Source organism: Petromyzon marinus, chromosome 1 (genome assembly GCF_048934315.1).
Source record: "Petromyzon marinus isolate PM22_M1 ecotype Great Lakes invasive population chromosome 1, UKy_Petmar_22M1.pri1.0, whole genome shotgun sequence".
Taxonomy (NCBI): Eukaryota; Metazoa; Chordata; class Hyperoartia; order Petromyzontiformes; family Petromyzontidae; genus Petromyzon; species Petromyzon marinus.
The window spans coordinates 1,103,604-1,127,500 of NC_133667.1; the positions used below are offsets into that span (position 1 = coordinate 1,103,604).

The 23,897-nt window shown below is 56.9% G+C and overlaps 1 protein-coding gene across 7 annotated transcripts in view; it reads right to left on the bottom strand.

The window, feature by feature from the left end:
• The window catches only part of LOC116941946 (KN motif and ankyrin repeat domain-containing protein 1-like), a 95,654-nt gene that overhangs the window by 19,956 nt on the left and 51,801 nt on the right, over nucleotides 1-23,897 (bottom strand). For 5 of the 7 annotated variants that reach the window (XM_076071677.1, XM_076071134.1, XM_076071416.1 and 2 more), the window contains one exon: nucleotides 16,159-16,232. In XM_076071677.1, the coding sequence (XP_075927792.1) occupies nucleotides 16,159-16,186 (28 nt within the window). In that variant the 5' untranslated portion in view covers nucleotides 16,187-16,232. Of the gene's footprint in view, nucleotides 1-16,158; nucleotides 16,233-17,112; nucleotides 19,768-20,030; nucleotides 20,250-23,897 lie in introns of those variants that run through there. The other 2 variants (XM_076071957.1, XM_076072157.1) reach the window with 2 other exon arrangements.

Below are 23,897 nucleotides of genomic sequence, written 5' to 3' on the forward strand. Positions count from 1 at the left end.
AATCATTGAACCAATCGTTATTGGTCTCCAGTTCCCCAATTCTTTCAGCTTTTCATCGTCCATAACCTTAGGAATAAGAATCGTCCTATTCTTTTTCAACTCTTTGGGAATAATTCCTGTAATCATCCATGCATTAAATAGGGCTGTCAGTAGCAGCTACTACTACTATATGTGTAGTAGCTACGGGCCCCGCACTTTCAAGGACCCCCGAGCTAAACGCTTTCAAGCTACCAATTCCGGTTCAGTGATTCTGCACTTGCTCTATTACTATAGTACTATACCGCCTTCAACTTTTACGAACGACCGCGTGTTTAAGGTTCGCGATTTGTCGAATTATCTGGCCGTATAGCAAATAAAAAAAAATTACAATTAGTTTACTGTGCGTGTTAAAAAAGTGTGTTTTCATAAAAAAAATTTGGGGGGGGTAATTTAGGGCCCCTTTATAACAGGTTGCTACAGGCCCCGCGCGTGCCGAATCCGGCACTGGGTGCCGTGAATGTGCGCGCTCCGACCCTGCGTGAGCCCAGCGATGATCTCCACCACACAGACACACGCATTCTCAGAGAGTCTAATTGTGCACGGGTCACCTATTTATAGACACAACAGCATGGGCCCCGTGGCGTGCCACGCGCTGAGACGGGTACTCTGGGAACGGCAACTTCACGAGAAGAAATCTCAGAACGAGGTTGTTCAGTTTCAGTGATGACAAGAAATGATGACGACGACGATGATGATGCATTTTCAGGAGGAGAGCCATCGTACGGCGGCTCAGGAAAGTTGGACGCAGGCCAAAAACTCGTGGCCGGTTGCGTCAGTAAATTCACACAAATCAGGTCACAACAAAGACAAAGATCCCCCCGTGTTAGTCTCTAACAGACTGGTGCTGGAGCAAGTGCTGTTCGCGAGCAGCACCTAAGGAGGCAGGAAAGGCGCAGGACGGGATGGTGCCCGTCGGCACCACGCCCGGCCGCCTTTGTCTCGCCAATGCTGATGTTTACACAAGCCGAACCAGGTTCTTCGTTGTGTATATTCGCCACTGTTGTAACAGCGGCGGCGAGTGTGATGTCCGCAACCGGGCCCGGATCTTCCCACTGTCACCAATGCTAGCACTGACCAAGAATGGTGAAGTATGGCCACCCCCCCCCCCGTCGATCGCGACCGACACGGCGAGAGGGAGGCTTGCACCTTTGAAGATGGAAAAAAAAGTGATGATGATGGTGGTGGTGATGATGATGATGAAACCGACGGTCCAATTATCTCCGGTGAGTCTCCATGGGATAATCGGCGCCTGTGTTGAATTATAAAGCGGCGTGACGAGAGTTCTGTTGGCACAAGCGGTGATGGTGGTGATGATGGTGGTGATGGTGGTGATGATGGTGATGATGGTGATGATGATGGTGGTGATGATGATAGTGGTGATGATGGTGATGATGGTGATGGTGGTGATGATGGTGGTGATGGTGATGATGATGGTGATGATGGTGGTGATGGTGATGATGATGGTGATGATGGTGATGATGATGGTGGTCATGGTGATGGCGGTGATGATGGCGGTGATGGTGGTGATGATGGTGATGGTGATGGCGGTGATGATGATGGTGGTGATGGTGATGGCGGTGCTGGTGATGCTGGTGATGATGACATTCGTCATCCCGGCCACAAACAAAGACAATGCTTTGACGACAGTGGTGGCTTTCACTCGCAGCCCCACGTGCGGAACCCGCCTAGGTTCGAGTCTGGGATCAGGGTGCGAGGGAGTTCGAAACCTTCTGCGGTCCTGGGTCTCCCCTAGGTCGACTCGGCCTCAAATGAGTAACTCGGTTGCGGTAACATCGCCAATGGGGGAGACAAAGGCGGCCGGGCGTGCAAAGTATTGGAGCGTTAAATCAAATCGCTAAATACATACGAATTCAAGGTGTAAGTTAAAATTGCAATAAAGATTTCCTCACACACACACATACACACCGATTGTAACAACTTTAAAAAGTCTTCAGACTTTTCCTGGTTAAGCAGGTGTAACATGAATCATCATTCTTATGGTGATGTCGTGATCGTCTTGTTATCGTCCGTGCCAAACAGTTTGTCGAGTCAAAATAACAATATCATCGTTTCTCTCCCCTCCAATTACAGCCGCCGTGGTGGGGCAGCTCACGTGGTGGGACAGCCCACGTGGGGGGACAGCCCACGTGGTGGGGGCAGCCACCGTGGTGAGGCAGCCCACGTGGTGGGACAGCCCACGTGGTGGGGCAGCCACCGTGGTGAGGCTGCCCACGTGGTGGGAACTTTGCGGTGACCCCCCCCCACCCCCCACAGCACCTCTCTCCCTCTCTCTCCCCACCACTCCACGGGCGGCCGCCGGGAGCTCCTCGTCGCACAAGGCGAGGGGGAGGGCGTGGGTAGGACGACTGCGTGGGGCAGTCGACGCGTCCACAGTCAGCCGGCCGACAGGGTGCGGGTGGGACCGTGAAGCGATTCACGCGCGCCGCAGGGAAGCCCGAACGAGGCCAAATACGGAGGAGAGAGAGCGAGAGAGAGAGAGGAGGGGGGTCTGGGGGTATGTGTGGGAGAGAGAGACGTGTGTGTGAGAGAGAGAGAGACGTGTGGGAGAGAGAGAGACGTGGGGAGAGTCTGGGGGTATGTGTGGGAGAGAGAGAGAGACGTGAGGAGGGTCTGGGAGTATGTGTGGGAGCGAGAGAGAGACGTGGGGAGAGTCTGGGGGTATGTGTGGGAGAGGAGGAGAGAGAGAGACGTGGGGAGAGTCTGGGGGTATGTGTGGGAGAGAGAGAGAGACGTGGGGAGAGTCTGGGGGTATGTGTGAGAGAGAGAGAGACGTGGGGAGAGTCTGGGGGTATGTGTGGGAGAGAGAGAGAGAGAGACGTGGGGAGAGTCTGGGGGTGTGTGTGAGAGAGAGAGAGACGTGGGGAGGGTCTGGGGGTATGTGTGGGAGAGAGTGACGTGGGGAGAGTCTGGGGGTATGTGTGGGAGAGAGAGAGAGACGTGGGGAGGGTCTGGGGGTATGTGTGGGAGAGAGAGAGAGACGTGGGGAGAGTCTGGGGGTATGTGTGGGAGAGAGAGAGAGACGTGGGGAGAGTCTGGGGGTATGTATGTGAGAGAGAGAGACGTGGGGAGAGTCTGGGGGTATGTGGGAGAGAGAGAGAGACGTGGGTAGGGTCTGGGGGTATGTGAGAGAGAGAGAGAGACGTGAGGAGGGTCTGGGGGTATGTGAGAGAGACGTGGGGAGGGTCTGGGAGTATGTGTGGGAGAGAGAGAGACGTGGGAAGGGTCTGGGGGTATGTGTGTGAGAGAGAGAGACGTGGGGAGAGTCTGGGGGTATGTGTGGGAGAGAGAGAGACGTGGGGAGAGTCTGGGGGTATGTGTGAGAGAGAGAGAGAGACGTGGGGAGAGTCTGGGGGTATGTGTGGGAGAGAGACGTGGGAAGGGTCTGGGGGTATGTGTGGGAGAGAGAGACGTGGGAAGGGTCTGGGGGTATGTGTGGGAGAGAGAGAGATGTGGGAAGGGTCTGGGGGTATGTGTGGGTGAGAGAGACGTGTGGAGGGTCTGGGGGTATGTGTGTGAGAGAGAGAGACGTGGGGAGAGTCTGGGGGTATGTGTGGGAGAGAGAGAGACGTGGGGAGAGTCTGGGGGTATGTGTGGGAGAGAGAGAGACGTGGGGAGAGTCTGGGGGTATGTGTGTGGGAGAGAGAGAGACGTGGGGAGAGTCTGGGGGTATGTGAGAGAGAGAGAGACATGGGAAGGGTCTGGGGGTATGTCAGAGAGAGAGACGTGTGGAGGGTCTGGGGGTATGTGTGAGAGAGAGAGAGACGTGGGGAGGGTCTGGGGATATGTGTGGGAGAGAGAGAGAGACGTGAGGAGGGTCTGGGGGTATGTGTGAGAGAGAGAGAGAGACGTGGGGAGGGTCTGGGGGTATGTGAGAGAGAGAGAGACATGGGAAGGGTCTGGGGGTATGTGAGAGAGAGACGTGAGAAGGGCCTGGGGGTATGTGAGAGAGAGAGAGAGACGTGGGGAGGGTCTGGGGGTATGTGTGGGAGAGAGAGATGTGGCGAGAGTCTGGGGGTATGTGTGTGAGAGAGAGAGAGAGACGTGGGAAGGGTCTGGGGGTATGTGTGGGAGGGAGAGAGAGACGTGGGGAGAGTCTGGGGGTATGTGTGGGGGAGAGAGAGACGTGGGGAGAGTCTGGGGGTATGTGTGTGAGAGAGAGAGAGACGTGGGGAGAGTCTGGGGGTATGTGTGGGAGAGAGAGAGACGTGGGGAGAGTCTGGGGGTATGTGTGAGAGAGAGAGACGTGAGAAGGGTCTGGGGGTATGTGAGAGAGAGAGAGACGTGGGGAGGGTCTGGGGGTATGTGTGAGAGAGAGACGTGAGAAGGGTCTGTGGGTATGTGAGAGAGAGACGTGAGCAGGGTCTGGGGGTATGTGTGTGAGAGAGACGTGGGAAGGGTCTGGGGGTATGTGTGAGAGAGAGAGAGAGACGTGGGGAGGGTCTGGGGGTATGTGTGAGAGGGAGAGAGAGAGACGTGGGGAGAGTCTGGGGGTATGTGTGAGAGAGAGAGAGAGACGTGGGAAGGGTCTGGGGGTATGTGTGAGAGAGAGAGAGACGTGTGGAGGGTCTGGGGGTATGTGTGAGAGAGAGAGATGTGGGAGAGAGAGAGACGTGGGAAGGGTCTGGGGGTATGTGTGAGAGAGAGAGACGTGTGGAGGGTCTGGGGGTATGTGTGAGAGAGAGAGAGACGTGTGGAGGGTCTGGGGGTATGTGTGAGTGAGAGAGAGAGAGACGTGGGAGTCAAAGAGTCCCACAAACGGTTGACGTTCAGGACGTTGCGACACCGCGACCACCACCACCGGCGTCGTCATCGTCACCGCGCGGCCCAAACGTCTCGGATGACCCACGACGAGGATTGCCGGGAGGGCAACGTGGGCCCTCCGTTTCTGTGTCCGGTGCCCCGTGTGAGCGGTGTGGCCGGGTGCCCCGTGTGAGTGGTGTGGCTAGGTGCTCTGTGTGAGCGGTGCGTCCCTACCGCCCCGTGGAGTGGTGTGGTTGGGTGCCCGTGTGAGCGGTGCGGCCCGCGAGCGCGAGAGCGGAAAGCCAGCGAGGCCGGCCCCCCCGTCGCCCCAGCAGCCCCCCTACGCGGGGGACACCGGATCCGCCATGGGTCCTCACCAGGGCGGGCCGTGGGCCTCCAAGTGGACCGCGCCGCGCGGTCGATCGCTCGCAGCGCCCAGCAACGACGCCGGCCGCCGCAACCTCCTCCCTCTCCTCCCCCTCCTCCTCTTCCTCTTCTTCTTCCTCCTCTTCTTCTTCTTATTCCTCTTCCTCCTCTTCTTCTTCTTATTCCCGTGTCCGCGCGGGCACTCCGACAATCGCGCGGCAGCAGCAGCAGCAGCGAATATCCGTCGATAGCAGCAGCAGCAGGAGTCAACAACACACGCGCAACGGCAACAACACTCAGCACTAACCAGGAGCCGATGCCGCTGCTGCCGCCGCTGCCGCCGCCGCTGTTGCCACCCACACAGCAAAGGAGCCGCCGCTTTCCTTCTTCCCTGGGCCAACCCTCTCCTGCTGCCCCGGGCCAATCCTCTCCTGCTGCCCCGGGCCAATCCTCTCCTGCTGCCCCGGGCCAATCCTCTCCTGCTGCCACGGGCCAATCCTCTCCTGCTGCCCCGGGCCAATCCTCTCCTGCTGCCCCGGGCCAATCCTCTCCTGCTGCCCCGGGCCAATCCTCGCCTGCTGCCCCACGCCAATCCTCTCCTGCTGCCCCGGGCCAATCCTCTCCTGCTGCCCCACGCCAACTCTCTCCTGCTGCCCCACGCCAACCCTCTCCTGCTGCCCCACGCCAACCCTCGCCTGCTGCCCCGCGCACTCAGGGGGTGCCGCCTTCACGCGGCCGCACCTCGCTTCGGGACGGACTCGAGCGCTTGGCGCTCATCAGCAGTACCCTCCTCCCCCCCCGTGCCGGCACAAGGCGCAGGCGCCGTCGGGTTCACGCAAAAGCGGAGCTCGGCGAGTAGTCGCCAAATCCTCGATTGTTGACTCCGCGTGACGCCTCCCCCCCCACCACCATCATCATCATCCACCCCCTTTGCTCATCCACCCACCCACCACTCTGCCAGTGACAGGGCGCGCACCCTACGCAGTGTGAGCTCCTTGGCCACGCGCGCGGCTGATTTTAGTTCGAGCGCTTGGGTGGCGGTGGTGGGGTGGTGGTGGGTGGTGGTGGGTGGGTGGTGGTGGGTGGGTGGTGGTGGGTGGTGGTGGTGCGTGAATCCCGACGAGTTGGACGAGAGCGCGGGGCGTGGCTGCACGGGGTTTGCTTGCTTGCTATGCCGTCTGACCGGTCCGTGTGATGGAGGAGGGAGGGAGCGAGTCAGACGGGGGGAGGGCTGAGGGGTCCTTACTGAGGATCGAGCAAATTCCGTTCCGGAGTGGAAACCAATAGCTTCTACCCCCCCCCACCTCTCTCTCTCTCCACCCCCTAGCCCCAACTCCGCCTCCGTGACACGCTGGGGCGCTTTAACCTTTTGCTTTGTAAAACGTCGCTCGCAAGAGACATCAGCCGCACTTAGCCCCCCCTCTCCCCAGGTTATTGGGTTCAGCAAACCGGAGTCTCGGATTGTTGATTGTATTGAGTGTTCGGCCAAGTAGGGTGAGGATGCAGTTCTCCTCACCTCCGATCGGCACGGTTGGCTGAAGTTACGGTGCGAAAGAAGTTCAACATACATACTACATACATACTACATACATAATACACACAGCATGCATACATCATGCATACACAATACATACACAATACATAATACGTAAATAATACACTAATAAAACACACATAAAACATACACAATACATGCATAATGCATACTTAATACATACACAATACGTACAAAATATGTAGGTAATACATACATAATGCATACATAATACATACATAACATATAGATAAAATACACATAATACATACGTGACACATACATAATACATACATTGCCCACAAGGGGGGATCTGTCACCAAAGTTTTGCTTTCGCTGCAAGGGCCAAGTTTACAAAAACGTTCGTCCGAGCGATCTGAATCGTCAACATCATCATCCCGTTGGCAATTTACGTCCGCACGCGCGCACGCGCGCGCGCTCAGTCGCTCGCTCGCTCGCTCCTCTTCGGAACGGACTCGAGCGCTTGGCGCTCATCAGCACTCCCCAAGTGCCGGCACAAGGCGCAGGCGCGGTCGACTTCACGCAAAAGCGGAGCTCGGCGAACAGTCGCCAAATACTCGATTGTTGACTCCGCGAGACGCCTCCCCCCACCACCCCCACCCACCACCAACCCACTCACCACCCACTCACCCACTCACCACCCACTCACCACTTACCACCCACTCACCACCCACTCACCACCCACTCACCCACTCACCCACCACCCACTCACCCACCACCCACTCACCAACCCACCACCCACCCACTCACCAACCCACCACCCACCCACTCACCACCCACTCACCCACCCACTCACCACCCACCCACTAACCACCCACTCACCCACCCACTTACCCACCCACTCACCAACCCACTCACCCACTCACTCACCCACTCACTCACCACCCACTCACCCACCCACTCACCAACCCACCCACTCACCACCCACTCACCCACCCACTCACCAACCCACGCACCCACCCACTCACCCACCCACCCACTCACCCACCCACTCACCCACCCACCCACTCACTCACCAACCCACTCACCAACCCACCCACCCACTCACCCACCCACTCACCCACCCGCTCACCACCCACCCGCTCACCACCCACTCACCACCCCCACCCACTCACTCACCCACTCACCACCCACCCACTCACCAACCCACCCACCAACCCACCCACCCACTCACCAACCCACTCACCCACCCACTCACCACACACCCACTCACCCACTCACCAACCCACTCACCCACTCACCAACCCACCCACCCACTCACCACCCACTCACCACCTCCACCCACTCACCACCTCCACCCACTCACCACCTCCACCCACTCACCACCCCCACCCACCCACCCACTCACCACCCACTCACCCACCCCACCCACTCACCACCCCCACCCACTCACTCACTCACTAACCACCCACCCACTCACCCACCCACTCACCCACCCACTCACCCACCCACTCACCCACCCACTCACCAACCCACCCACTCACCACCCACTCACTCACCCACTCACCACCCCCACCCACCCACTAATCACCCACTCACCACCCACTCACCCACCCACCCACTCACCACCCCCACCCACCCACTCATCACCCACTCACCACCCACTCACCACGCAATCACCACCCACTCACCACACACTCACCAACCCACCCACCCACTCACCACCCACTCACCACCCACCACCCCCACCCACGCACTCACTACCCATTCACCACCCACTCACCAACCCACCCACCCACTCACCACCCACTCACCACCCACTCACCAACCCACCCACTACCCTCACGTACAGACGCCCACCCATCCAGCCACCCACCTACTCAGCCTCGCACCCACCCACTGACCTACCTGTCCACCACCCTCAGCTACCCACCCACTCACCCACCCACCCACTGACCTACCTGTCCACCACCCTCAGCTACCCACCCATTCACCCACCGACGCAGCAGCCTCCTCACCAACCACTCAACCACCCACCTACCCACCTAACTACCATCCTACCCACCTACCCAACAACCACCCACTACCCATCCAACCATCCACCTAAACCTCCACAACACCCTTGACCCCATCTACCCACCAATCCATCCACCCCCTTGCTCATCCGCCCGCCACTCGGGCAAAGCAGTGACAGAGGCCCGGTTCGGGGTGCGAAGCGCCCTAGCACACACAGCTTGAATTCCTGCCCTCCCTCCCCTCCCCTACTCTCCTCCCTCGCCGCACACCTACGGGCAAGTGTCTTTGGGATGCCAGGCATCGACCGGTGATCCCCACGCACTGATGGGCCCTCTCGGGAACAAGCGGGGGGTCATTCGGGGTCGGTGCTAGGGGGACTGCCGGTGCATCGGCCCTGGCCCAAGCGCTGCTATGGTGGGGCCCCCGCGTGCCGGCTGGGGCCCCCGCGTGCCGGCTGGGCCCCCGAGTGCCGGCTGGGCCCCCGCGTGCCGGTAGGGCCCCCGCGTGCCGGTGGGCCCCAATCCGGGAGGAGTTGGGAGCCGGAGCCGGAGCCGGGCCCAGTTCCCGAGCCGGGCCCAGTTCCCGAGCCGAGGGGACAGCGCGAGAGTTGGCGGGTGCCAACCGGGGGGCAGACCCCCCCCCACCCCCCACCCACACCCCCACCCACCCCCCACCCACACCCCCACCCACCCCCCACCCACACCCCCGTACGGAAATCCGTGAAGTGGAGTCGTGGGAATGTTTTAATTCAAACCTTCGTGACTGCAGGAATTAATATTCTTTGGTTATTTCGGTAAAGTCACGTAGATAGAAAAATAATAATAACCAGGCTACAGTCTACATTATAGACTGTCAGTACACTCACTCAGCTTAATAACCAGGCTACAGTCTACATTATAGACTGTCAGTACACTCACTCAGCTTAATAACTAGGCTACAGTCTACATTATAGACTGTCAGTACACTCACCCAGCTTAATAACCAGGCTACAGTCTACATTATAGACTGTCAGTACACTCACCATACTTAATAACCATTACTACAGTCTACATTATAGACTGTCAGTACACTCACTCAGCTTAATAACCAGGCTACAGTCTACATTATAGACTGACAGTACACTCACCCAGATTAATAACCAGGCTACAGTCTACATTATAGACTGCCAGTACACTCACTCGATTAAGAAGCAGGCTACAGTCTACATTATAGACTGACAGTACACTCAGGTTAATAACCACGCTACAGTCTACATTATAGACTGCCAGTACACTCACCCATCTTAATAACCAGGCTACAGTCTACATTATAGACTGACAGTACACTCAGGTTAATAACCACGCTACAGCCTACATTATAGACTGCCAGTACACTCACTCCGATTAAGAACCAGGCTACAGCCTACATTAGTTTTGATTTTTTATTTTTAATCACTTTATTTTTATTTTTTCTAACTACGTGACTTTACCGAAAGAACCAAAGAATATGGAGTCGTGGGAGTTAAAGGATTAACGAGGGCGGCGTCTCGTACTAAGCTATTACCCACCCCTCTCTCTCTCCCACCAGCTAATTAACTCAGCCTCGCTTCGCTCCCAATGAACGACTCCGTCCTCGGCTCCCGAGCGTGAAACCCAAACACAACGCAGGCTGCTTCGACATCTCCTCCCCCCCCCCTGCCCCGAGCTCCACATCATCGCTCCGTCTCCACGGCGGACGTTCTCAACTACCACACTTCACGGCCCTTCGACGGTGCAAACGAACCCTTACGATTTTGATTCAAGGCTTTCGTGACTGCAGGCATTCATATTCTTGGTTCTTTCGGTGAAGTCGTCACCACGTAGAAGGGAAACAATACGATAATAAAAAGTATAAAACGATGAAATTCTCACGACGTTTCGACTGCAACACAAGCAATCATCATCAGGTGTGAAGGCCGTAGCAAGAACATTTTCTTATTTTATTGTTTCCCTCCTACGTGACTTTACCGAAAGAACCAAGACTATGATGAACCTTCCGATGTTAGTTAACCACGGAGCCGTGCACTTTTTTAATCGCCAACATGATTGAAAAACTAATTTCTTTCGAAACTGCTTTTGTGTGTTGGGTTTGTCGCCCTCCCCCCGCGCACGTCCGCCTAGCACGGTTCGCTACGTACGGTGCGAAAGAAGTTCAACGTACATCCTGCGTGTGTTCTCGACTCCACGTAGCTCCTCCATCTCCCCCGTCTCTTAAAGTTGGATTCCCAGGGAGATGGAGGGAGATGGAGGGAGGGAGATGGAGGGAGGGAGATGGAGGGAGGAGATGGAGGGAGGGAGGAGATGGAGCGAGAGAGATGGAGGGAGATGGAGGGGAGGAGATGGAGGGTGGGAGATGGAGGGAGATGGAGTGAGGGAGATGGAGGGAGGGAGATGGAGGGGAGGAGATGAAGGGAGGGAGATGGAGGGGGGGAGATGGAGGGGAGGAGATGAAGGGAGGGAGATGGAGGGGAGGAGATGAAGGGAGGGAGATGGAGGGGGGGGAGATGGAGGGGAGGAGATGAAGGGAGGGTGATGGAGGGAGATGAAGGGAGGGAGATGGAGGGGGGAGATGGAGTGGAGGAGATTAAGGGAGGGAGATGGAGGGGGGAGATGAGGGAGGGTGATGGAGGGGAGGAGATAAAGGGAGGGAGATGGAGGGAGATGGAGGGAGGGAGATGGAGGGAGGGAGATGGAGGGAGGGAGATGGAGGGGAGGAGATGAAGGGAGGGAGATGGAGGGGGGGAGATGGAGGGGGGGAGATGGAGGGAGGGTGATGGAGGGGAGGAGATGGAGGGAGGGAGGAGATGGAAGGAGGGAGATGGAGGGAGGGAGATGGAGGGGGGGAGATGAGGGAGGAGATGGAAGGAGGGAGATGTAGGGAGGGAGATGGAGATGAGGGAGGGAGATGGAGGGGAGGAGATGAGGGAGGGAGGATATGGGAGGGAGATGGAGGGTGGGAGGGAGATGAGGGAGGGAGATGGTGGGTGGGAGGGAGATGAGGGAGGGAGATGGTGGGTGGGAGGGAGATGAGGGAGGGAGATGGTGGGTGGGAGGGAGATGAGGGAGGGAGATGGTGGGTGGGAGGGAGATGAGGGAGGGAGATGGTGGGTGGGAGGGAGATGAGGGAGGGAGATGGTGGGTGGGAGGGAGATGAGGGAGGGAGATGGTGGGTGGGAGGGAGATGGTGGGTGGGAGGGAGATGGTGGGTGGGAGGGAGTTGGTGGGTGGGAGGGAGATGGTGGGTGGGAGGGAGATGGTGGGTGGGAGGGAGATGGTGGGTGGGAGGGAGTTGGTGGGTGGGAGGGAGATGGTGGGTGGGAGGGAGATGGTGGGTGGGAGGGAGATGGTGGGTGGGAGGGAGATGGTGGGTGGGAGGGAGAGTTGCCCGCAGCGGCCCGCGTGTGACGGCGGCGGCGGCGGCGGCGGCGAGGTCACAGAAGTTTGGAGCTGGCGAGGTCACGTGCCGTGCGTTCGGCACGGCGCGGATCGGCACGGCCACGCCAAGCCCGCATCTGCTCCGCGTCAAAGCCCTGCCCCGTCAAGGGCCCCAGAGTTCTGTTTCTCATCGCCACACCGCGTGCCGATCCGGTCGAGGTGTGTCCACGTGTGTGTGTGTGTGTCCACGTGTGTGTGTGTGTCCACGTGTGTGTGTGTCCACGTGTGTGTGTGTTTCCACGTGTGTGTGTGTGTGTCCACGTGTGTGTGTGTGTGTCCACGTGTGTGTGCGTGTGCACGTGTGTGTGTGTCCACGTGTGTGTGCGTCCACGTGTGTGTGTGTCCACGTGTGTGTGTGTCTCCACGTGTGTGTGCGTGTGCACGTGTGTGTGTCCACGTGTGTGTGCGTGTCCACGTGTGTGTGTCCACGTGTGTGTGCGTGTGCACGTGTGTGTGTGTGTCCACGTGTGTGTGTCTCCACGTGTGTGTGCGTGTGCACGTGTGTGTGTCCACGTGTGTGTGCGTGTGCACGTGTGTGTGCGTGTTCACGTGTGTGTGTGTGTTCACGTGTGTGTGTCCACGTGTGTGTGTGTCCACGTGTGTGTGCGTGTGCACGTGTGTGTGTGTCCACGTGTGTGTGCGTGTGCACGTGTGTGTCCACGTGTGTGTGTGTCCACGTGTGTGTGCGTGTGCACGTGTGTGTCCACGTGTGTGTGTGTCCACGTGTGTGTGTGTCCTCGTGTGTGTGTGTCCTCGTGTGTGTGTCTCCACGTGTGTGTGCGTGTGCACGTGTGTGTGTCCACGTGTGTGTGTGTCTACGTGTATGTGCGTGTGCACGTGTGTGTGCGTGTTCACGTGTGTGTGCGTGTTCACGTGTGTGTGTGTGTGTTCACGTGTGTGTGCGTGTGCACAACATCGCCTTGCCAGGCACGCTGAGGAGAGGCTTGCGGAGCTCTAGTGAGGTTTCAGGAAAGGGCGGTCCTGCACAGGTGCCAGATTTTCTGTCCATCTGCTACAGCAGATGTGTAGGGAATTCCAGCAAGACCTACATCTCTGCTTTATTGACCTGGTCAAGGCCTATGATACCATCAGTAGGTCCTGGGCTCTGGGTTGTTCTTCGTGCTTTCAGAGTCCCTGACCCGCTGCTCACGATCATTAAGGACCTTCATGATGGTGAACGGGCCCCGGTAAAACTACGTGGCCGGGAGTCAGAGCCATTCCCTGTACACCTTGGGGTGCGACAGGGATGTCCTCTGGCTCCCACATTATTTAACATCTATTTTGACCACGTAGTTCGTGGAGCCTTCAGTAGCTGTACTGGAGGAATTTCCGTCTGGTACAGATATAATGGGAGGCTGATCGATGTCAGGTGCGGTCAAGGGATGGCTCCCTATTGGTCAACCACGTTATGTATGCCGACGACCTGGTAATTATGGCTCACTCAGAGGATGAGTTGAAAGCGCTAATGCTGAGACTGGAGTGTGCCACTAAGAGGTGGGGCCTTACCATCAGACCCACCAAAACTAAGCACCTGCCTGGGTATTTTGTACCATCGGACACTCCACACCCACAACTCCCAATCGGTGATGGGGCAATTGTGGAGAGAGTGGAGAGTTTCCCATACCTGGGCAGTGTGCTCATGACCGGTTCCGGTTTAACAGCAGAGGTCTCACTCCGAATCACTCGAGCGGCAATATCTTTTCATTGGTTGACTAACGCTGTGTGGAAGCTACCTGGTCTGTCACTCCGCACTATGCTTCAGGTCTTCTCGGCCACAGTCATTCCCTCCCTTCTCTACGCTTGCGAAACGTGGACCCCCCTAATGGAACATCTTCGCCGGTTAGAAACATTTAGGCTGGCCTGCCTACGATCCATCCTGGGTTTAACCAGACTGGATTGTGTGAGGAGCTCACAAATCCTTGAAAGATCTGGGCAAGGTCCCATCGGTGAGCTCCTCCGGCGGGGAAGGCTGCGATGCCTGGGTCATGTAGCCCGCATGCCCAGCCACCGCATGCCGAAACAGCTTTTGTTCGGCCGGATTGAGGGGGCTAAGCGGGCACTGCACGGGCTAGAGAAGAGATGGAGTGATGTGGTACAGGAGGACGTGGAGCTGAGTGGACTTGCCAATGACCGGTACAGCGGTGTCAAGATCGGCCTCTGTGGAGGAGGCTCGTGAAGGACGCTACTGGGAAGTTGGAGGTAGTCGCCCTCCAACAACAACGGAGGGCGGAGGAGCGACGCTCACAACAACGAGCGGAGCGCCGGGTGGCTAAAGCACAGCAGGTTGGCACAGTATGGTTGGCCACAGTAGGGGGCACAGGTGGTGCATCAGCCAGTCATCTCAGTCATCTCAGTCAGTCGACCCGTGGCACCTGGGTCTGCCCCGTGACCTCCTGCCAGCGGGCGTTCGACACTTCACGTGGCCTCAAGGTGCACATGGCCTGGCACAAGCGTCGTGGTGACGTCAATGGCGGTTGTTGGTGGTGTTAGTGGCGCTGCTGCTACTACTGCCGCCACTGCTGGCGTTACTTGCAGTGGTCCCACAGGGCCACAGGGCCTCAGGGCCGCGGTCGTTCCCCTGCCCCCCACTCCCCCCCCCCCCACCTCGTCGGTGCAGGAATTCACGGCCGGCTGAAATTCATCGGCGTCGTAAACGGCGCCAGATGCAGCCCCCCCCCTAACGCCCCCCCCACGGGATTTGCTCCCCGGGGCCGATCCTCGCGGGCCGAGCGAGCTGCATCTTGAACCCCCGCTAGGCTCCGGAACGCCGGGAATGACGGCGGGAAGAACGGTTCCAGGAGCAAGGCGCGAGGGGGGCGGTGTGCGAGTCACCAGCCCCCCTCGACCCCCTCCCCCCAAGGCTGTCACGTGTGTGTGTGTGTGTGTGCCTCTACTCGGCACGTCTGGGCCTGCCCCCCGGTGTACCCCACAGGTTGCCTCCGAGTACCGGAGAGTTCTGGCACGCGCGAAGTCTGGGTTGGATCCAAGGCTTCGGGGCGACGGCCTCGCGAATCAACAACGGCGGAACCGCTCATGACCTTCCCCACAACGTGGTAGCCACTTTAGCGGCCACGCATTGAGGGATGATGAGTTGAGTGAGCGGATGTGTGAGCGAGCGAGTGGGTGAGTGGATGTGTGAGCGAGTGAGTGGGCGAGTGAGTGAGTGACTGGGTGAGTGGATGTGTGAGCGAGTGAGTGGATGAGTGAGTGAGTGGGTGAGTGAGCGAGCGAGTGGGTGAGTGAGCGAGTGGGTGAGTAACTGGGTGAGTGACTGGGTGAGTGGGTGAGTGAATGAGTGGCTGAGTGACTGGGTGAGTGACTGGGTGAGTCACTGTGTGATTGACTGGGTGAGTGACTGGGTGAGTGGGTGAGTGAGTGACTGGGTGAGTGACTGGGTGAGTGACCGGATGAGTGACTGGGTGAGTGACTGGGTGAGCGAGTGGGTGAGTGACTGGGTGAGTGACCACCATCATCGTCACCGTCACCATCACCACCGTCATCGTCACCGTCATCTGCATCCAGGGACCGGATTAAGAATTTGTAGGCCCTGGGCTACAGGTCCTGTGAGCCCCCCCCCCCCCCAGTAATATTTCTTTTTTTACAAACATTCTCTTTGGTTTCTTTCGGTAAAGTCACGTAGGTAGAAAAATAATAGATCACCACGTTTCGATCGCAGCACGAGCAATCGTCACGTGCTGATGACGACTGCTCGTGCTGCAGCCACGAAAGCTTCGAATCAAGACGATTTTGCACAAGGCTAGCGACAATTAAAATTCAGCGTTCACAAATGAAACAACTTTTCTCTTAATCTCTGGAGGCCCTCCGGCTGGCGGAGGCTCCTGTGCTGCAGTCCCCTGAAGCCCCCTAAAAGCCCCCCCAACCCCCCACGCCTGCATCCGTAGCGGTGGGTGGCTCGGCACGAGCCTCGTGGCACGTGGCTCGTGGCACGTGGCTCGTGGCACGTGGCTCGTGGCACGTGGCTCGTGGCACGGGGAGAGACGCCGCACCGCTCACGCCGCCCCGACTTACCGGCCGTGTCGTGGCGCGCTTGCGCCATGCCGAGGGTCGCGCGCGGTGCGGGGTCATGCAGAGGTCACGCGGCGCTGGCAGGGAAACACGGAGAGACACGCGGGGGGTCAGTCACGTGGGGGTCAGTCACGTGGGGGGTCAGTCACGCGGGGGTCAGTCACGTGGGGGTCAGCCAGGCTGGGGTCAGTCACGTGGGGGTCAGCCAGACGGGGGTCAGTCACGTGGGGGTCAGCCAGACGGGGGTCAGTCACGTGGGGGTCAGCCAGGCGGGGGTCAGTCACGTGGGGGTCAGACATCCCGATACCAACACAGCCGCAGTTGCCTCAACAGCGACAAAAGAACAGCCATAACAACAACAACAGGAACTACAACAGCAGCAACAACAGCAGCAACAACAACAGCAACAACAGCAACAACAACAGCAGCAACACGTACACCTCCACCCGGGAGGTAGTGGGGGGAAGTGGGGGGTAGTGGGGGGGGCGGCGTCGGGATTTAAAAATTAAAATCTTATTTTCTTGGCACCAGGACACCACGAGCCCCAGCCGCCGTGACGGGCAAAGGTAAAAGCGCAGCCCTGCAACAGCTCGCTCACGCGACACTGCTGGTGGAAGTGGCTGCACTCGAGGAGCCCAACTGTCGGGTTTTTTGGCCTACTCTTCCACAATGGACAGACGCCTTGGGAAGAGGTGGTAGTGCGCACCCTTTACCCCACCGCCCTGCTACACGTGACCCCGCCGATCGTAGGCCAAATGCGGTGAAGCCGGCGTACGCTGCTGCTGCTGCTGGGTGGACAAAGGCGGAGAGACAGCGACCTCCGGATCGCCAGTCCAGCGGTCCGCCGCTGAGCACCACAGCGGCAGACGTGGCCACCACCACCGCCACCACCACCACCGCCGCCACCACCACCGCCACCACCGTGGCCAACACGGCCACCGCAGCTCACTCGCTGACCTCCGGCGTCTCGCGTCCACCCGACGGGGACACCAACAGCAGCAGAAGTGAGCGAGCGAGCCAAGGGGGAGCGAGCGAGGGGGAGAGAGAGAGTGAGAGACGGGGGGGGGGGGACCGCGAGATTAAAATGAACGGAGCTCAGCAAATTTTGGGCCAGAATCAAACGGTTATTCATTAACGTGCGGCACATTCCGGCATCGCTGACCTCCCTTTAGCCGCCCACCGCTTAGCTTGACCTTGCTTACGAGAGCGGGGGCGGTGGCGGGGGAGGTGCCTTGGGGGGATGGGCCGTGGGGGAGATGGGTCATCTCGCAGTGGGTGTTAAACCAACGTTGGTCGAACGTTAAACCGCCCCGCGACGGGAATGAGTAACGCCTCGCGCACAAGCGCCTCGCTGTTCGTTGTTCGACTTTTATTGCACCAAAGGTTGAGGCGTCACTGAGCTGCCGTAGCTCTCGTTCAGAACCGCCCGGGCCATCGAAAATGACGCAGCCCAATTAAGTGGCGATTTATAGCAGCAGCCAAAAGCCAGAGATTTCTAAAAATACAAAAAACCCAAGGCGTGGTGATGTTGATTCTAAATGTGGTGGTGGTGGGAGATAAATCCACGCGACCACGGGGAGAGAGAGAGATAGACGCAAACTCCAAAAATACAGCAGCAGGCGTCAGGGTCGGGCTCGAACCCACGACCTCCTGTATACCAGGCGAGGTAGTTAACATCTCCCAGCCACTGTGATGATCAGAGAGAGACACACAAACTCCAAATATACAGCAGCAGCAGGCATCAGGGTCGGGATCGAACCCACGACCTCCTGTATACCAGGCGAGGTAGTCAACATCTCCTGGCCACTGTGATGATGATGAGAGACACGCAAACTCCAAATACACAGCAGCAGGCATCAGGGTCGGGATCGAACCCATGCCCCTCCTGAATACCAGGCGAGGTAGTCAACATCTCCTAGCCACTGTGATGATGATGAGAGAGAGACACGCAAACTCCAAATGTACAGCAGGCATCAGGGTTGGGATCGAACCCATGCCCCTCCTGAATACCAGGCGAGGTAGTCAACATCTCCTAGCCACCGTGATGATGATGAGAGAGAGAGACACGCAAACTCCAAATACACAGCAGCAGGCATCAGGGTCGGGATCGAACCCATGCCCCTCCTGAATACCAGGCGAGGTAGTCAACATCTCCTGGCCACCGCGGCAGATGAGACGGAGTGACGTTGCGTGGACGCATCCCGGGCGCGTGAGACGGTAACGATCTGAGCGAGGCAGGGTTCGATTTCTCGGATGTGTAACGAGAAACCAGGAGGCTGACCGTGAATGCTTTGACCGGGGAAATTCGTGGTACAGTGGCAGGGGGGAAGGCGGGGGGGGCTCAGAATTATAAAAACGATGACTAAATCTACTTTATTATTTTCACCAGGTAAGACGGTCCCACTGAGCTACGTAGCTGTTCTTCAGGAGCGTCTTGGTGACCCACAAATCATAGCTCATCGAAGCGGCTTCCCGCGTGTAAATGTACGGCAGCTAGCCACATACTCCGAACGCGTGCTTTTAAATGTGGAGGGAAAAACCGGAGGACCTGGAGAAAAATCCACGCAAACTCCAAATGTACAGCAGCGGCTGTCAGGATCGGGATCGAACCCACGACCCTCCTGTATACCAGGCGAGGTAGTTAACATCTCATAGCCACCGTGATGATGATGAGAGAGAGAGACGGAAACTTCAAATGTACAGCAGGCGTCAGGATCGGGATCGAACCCACGACCCTCCTGTATACCAGGCGAGGTAGTTAACATCTCCTGGCCACCGTGGTGCGCTGTCAAATGTTGGTCGTAATAGCGCACACACACACAGACACACACACACAGACACACACAGACACACACACAGACACACACAGACACACACACACAAAGCAACAAAGATCCCCCGTGTAGCCTTAACAGACTGTAGGAGCAAGTGCTGTTAGCGAGCACCTATGAAGGCCGGAACGGAACACGAGGGGGTGGGTGGCCAGCACCACGCCCGACCGCCTTTGTCTCCCCAGCGACGATGTTTGCCACACACCGTACCAGGTGACTCATTTGAGGCCGAGTCGACCTAGGGGAAGAGGCTCAGGACCGGTTCAGATGTTGGCCGTGAGCTGGAATCGAACCCGGGTCACCGTATGCATAGCGCAGCGCTCACCACTACACCACCGCTCCCCCTACACACAGAGACACGCAGCGCTCACCACTACACCACCGCTCCCCCTACACACAGAGACACGCAGCGCAGCGCTCACCACTACACCACCGCTCCCCCTACACACAGAGACACGCAGCGCTCACCACTACACCACCGCTCCCCCTACACACGGAGACACGCAGCGCAGCGCTCACCACTACACCACCGCTCCCCCTACACACAGAGACACGCAGCGCAGCGCTCACCACTACACCACCGCTCCCCCTACACACGGAGACACGCAGCGCAGCGCTCACCACTACACCACCGCTCCCCCTACACACGGAGACACGCAGCGCTCACCACTACACCACCGCTCCCCCTACACACAGAGACACGCAGCGCAGCGCTCACCACTACACCACCGCTCCTCCTACACACAGAGACACGCAGCGCTCACCGCTACACCACCGCTCCCCCTACACACAGAGACACGCAGCGGCTCACCACCAACCACCGCTCCCCCTACACACAGAGACACGCAGCGCTCACCACTACACCACCGCTCCCCCTACACACAGAGACACGCAGCGCAGCGCTCACCACTACACCACCGCTCCCCCTACACACAGAGACACGCAGCGCTCACCACCACTACACCACCGCTCCCCCTACACACAGAGACACGTGGCAAAGATGAAAGCACGCCCCGCCAACCCGTGCCACCACGAGGCACCCACCGACTGACCGCAGCGCCTAGCGGCGTGACCCCTCGCCTAGGGTGGGTGGGGGTGGGTGGGGGGGTAGGCGAGGGGTCGGTGCCTTCGAGGGGGTATCCACGCTCGGCGCTCCTCGGTGCGGCGGGGAGCGCCGCGCGACGGCTTCACGAAGACCCCCGGCGGAGCAGAGTTGGAACGCCCCGCTCCCTTTGCCCAGCCACGGGAGAAACCAAACGCGCGGGTTGATGGGGGTGGGGATGGATGGAGGGAGGAGGCGGGGGGGAGGGAGGAGGAGAAGGGGGGGAGAAAGGAGGGGGGGAGGGAGGAGGCTGGGGGGAGAAAGGAGGGGGGAGGGAGGAGGCTGGGGGGAGGAAGGAAGCGGGCGAGGGGAGGAGAAAGGGGAGGAGGAGGAGGGGGGGAGGGAGGAGGCGAGGGGGGAGGAGGGGGGGAGGGAGGAGGGAGGGGGGAGGGAGGGGGGAGGGAGGGGGGAGGGAGGGGGGAGGGAGGGGGGAGGGAGGAGGGAGGAGGGAGGAGGAGGCGGGGGAGGGGGAGGGGGGGGGAGGGAGGAGGGGGGAGGAGAGGGGGGGAGGGAGGAGGGGGGGGAGGGAGGAGGGGAGGGAGGGAGGAGGGGGGAGGGAGGAGGGGGGGAGGGAGGAGGGGGGGAGGGAGGAGGGGGGAGGGAGGAGGGGGGGAGGGAGGAGGGGGGAGGGAGGAGGGGGGGAGGGAGGAGGGGGGGAGGGAGCCGAGCGTCGCGCTGACACGGAGCGGATCGAGTGTCTCCGGGTGTTTATTTCTGACTCGCTGCGATCAGAAACACGGCCACTGCCTACGGGGGTTCAACAACAACAACGACGACAACCCGGCTACACATGCGGCCCGTGGGTTCTGTTTGCACAGTCACACGCAGTCACTTTAAGATGTTTTTCTTGTTCGTGTTGTTTGTTTGTTGCGGTTGCACACGATTCAAGAGCCGAATGGCTCACAGGGCTAGACCAAAAATAAAGACACTGACTCGGCCAGAGAAAGGGGGTTGCCCGGGTGCGCCCGCCTCGCCCCCCGGCTGACGAGCCGTGTGACCACTCCCCCACCCACCCCACCCCCGACACCTTGCGACTCATCAGCGCCGCCGGCTACGCACGGCGCCAAAGAAGTTCCGCGTGCAGTGGCACGGCAGCCGCCGTCCGCGGCCACCTCCACCACGGGCGTCGTAATTGCAAGCCACGTGGGCGGGCGATTAAAATATTTAGAGCGCAGTGAGGGAGAGTTCGCCGAACGAATTCGCCGTCCATAAATGACGTCACGCTATTTTGAACGATGGACAAAATAGAATATGACAACAAAATTCAGGAACTGCTCAACGATGGCAGCTATACAAAAATAAGGAGAGAACCCCACCAACAGCCTCGTCATTAAAACCAACAACATCATTCCTGATTCAACCGCATTAATTGATCAAACCAAACAGTTCTCGTTGAAACCTTCCTGCGGCCAGGCCACCAAGATTATATGGCCTTCCAAAGATACATAAAGTAGATACACTCCTTCGTCCCATCGTCTCTACTATCAACTCCCCCACCTACAAACTGGCTCGTTTTCTGTCTGAAATCCTGCGGCCTTTCACTGGAAAAACCACGTCTGCGGTACTAAACTCTACTCACCTGGTATCGACAATCAAGGGTATTTCCCTGTCCCCAGACGACCTGCTTGTCATTTTTTTAATGTAGTTTCCTTATTCACCAAAGTTCCTGTACCTGACACCATCGCAATCATTGAAGACTTGGTTCATCAAGGACTGCATACTGATGTACCTGCCCTGGTGAGACACTGCTTAACCAACACATACTTCACCTGGAATGGAACTTTCTACAAACTGAGGGCACCCCAATGGGATCCCCGCTATCTCCGGTTGTAGCCAACATTTCACGGAGAAATTTGAGACTGACGCCATCCAGACTGCCACTCTATGCCCGACCTTATGGAAGAGGTACGTGGATGACACTTTTGTCATCTGGCCACATGGCCGGCCTGCTCTAGACCAATTCCTCGACCACATCAATTCCATACACCCAGCCATCAGATTTACCATGGAATTCGAAAAAGATGGTAAGCCACCCTTTTATGGATGTCCTAATTAAAAGGAGACCTGATGGTTCAATGAGCCACTCTGTCTACAGGAAAGCGACCCATACGGATGCTTACTTAAAACCGGATTCCCACCACCAACCATCCCAGAAGAATTCCCTCATCAAGACTCTATACCATAGAGCCCAATGCATCTCTGACCAGGAACATATTTCCAGTGAACTCAAGCACGTACACCAAGCTCTCAAGGCTAATGGTTACTCCGACTACACAATCCGCAAAGCCATCACTCCAACCATGAAGAAGGATCCTCTTGAGGAGCCATTCAAAACCATCACCTTACCCTACATTGCGGGGGTCACAAAAAAGATCTCCAAAATCCTGAATAAACACAAGATCCAGGTCCGATTCAACACAGTACATACAATCCGTGATCTGGTCCCGTCTGTAAAAGATGTGGTTCCAGACATACAGTACCCAGGCGTCTACAAACTAAGTTGCCTCTGTGGTAGCAGTTACATTGGAGAAACCAAACGACGTTTCTCGGACCGCATCCGTGAACATAAAGCAGATTTGAAACACGGTAGGACGAACACCTCAGCCGTGGCAGATCACTGTTATAATTCAGTGGGCTCACATGACATTGACTTCTCCAAGACAGAGGTTCTCTGCAAGCCATCTGGCTACCATGAGAGATTCGTTCATGAGGCCGTCCACATATATAAACACAGAGACAATTTCAACCAAGAAGATGGATTCTGGCTTAGTAATCATTGGAAAGACGTGTTAAACCATTTGGGTTCTTGATTTATTGTATTTTACGGTGACTTTCAGACCGCAGTCCATTCGCTGGCACTGCCTCTTAGTACCTTTCACACGACGGTCAATGGTATGGTTTATAGCATGTTGTATAATAAAAAATAGTATAACAGTGTAATGTTTAATATAATTCACAAGGCAATATATAGTATCGTAATTGTATAGTGAATATACAGCAGTGTGGTATACAGTAGGGTTGGTAGAATAATACATAGTGTAATATTATAAGTCTAATATTTTTATAGTCTAAAGTATAGGGTAGTGTATAGTAACGCATTGTATAATTAAATGGTGGGGTTTGTCTCTGGCAGTGTATAGTACGGTGTATAGTCGTGTAATGTAGAACAAAGTTTAGTTGGAGGCATATCAATATCATGCATAATGTTAGAGCTTATATTGGGCTGTGTATACGATATTATACAATGTAGTTTAGATTGGAAGGTATAATATTGTAATGTATAGTAGTCTAGTTTATAGCATAGTTGTAACGCAACACAGGACAGAGCAGCGTTATCGTGGCTGTTTCTCTCTCTCCCCCCTCCTCCGTTCCGAGCATAGATGGACTCGTCCGTCTGAACAAAGCTCGTCGCTTTCCGTGGTGATAATGACTTATTGTTAGTAGCTCAGCTGATGGGAGAGTATATTGAGTTTATTGATAATATTGATGTAAATTTTGATTTAAAGCTTTCGTGACCGCAGTAATTCATATTCTTAGTTTTTTCGGTAAAGTCACGTTGAAGAGAAACAACAAAATAACAAAATATATATAAAACAATACAAAATTCTCACGACGTTTCGACCATAACTCAAACGGTCATCATCACACACCTGATGTTATTTTGTTGTTTCTCTTCAACGTGACTTTACCGAAAAAAACTAAGAATATAATATTGATGTAGTTTATATTTTAGTTTTTTATCAGTTTACTATATGATATTCATTATAAAGTGTAGTGTATACCCAGTTACTTTACTTTATGTTTATAGC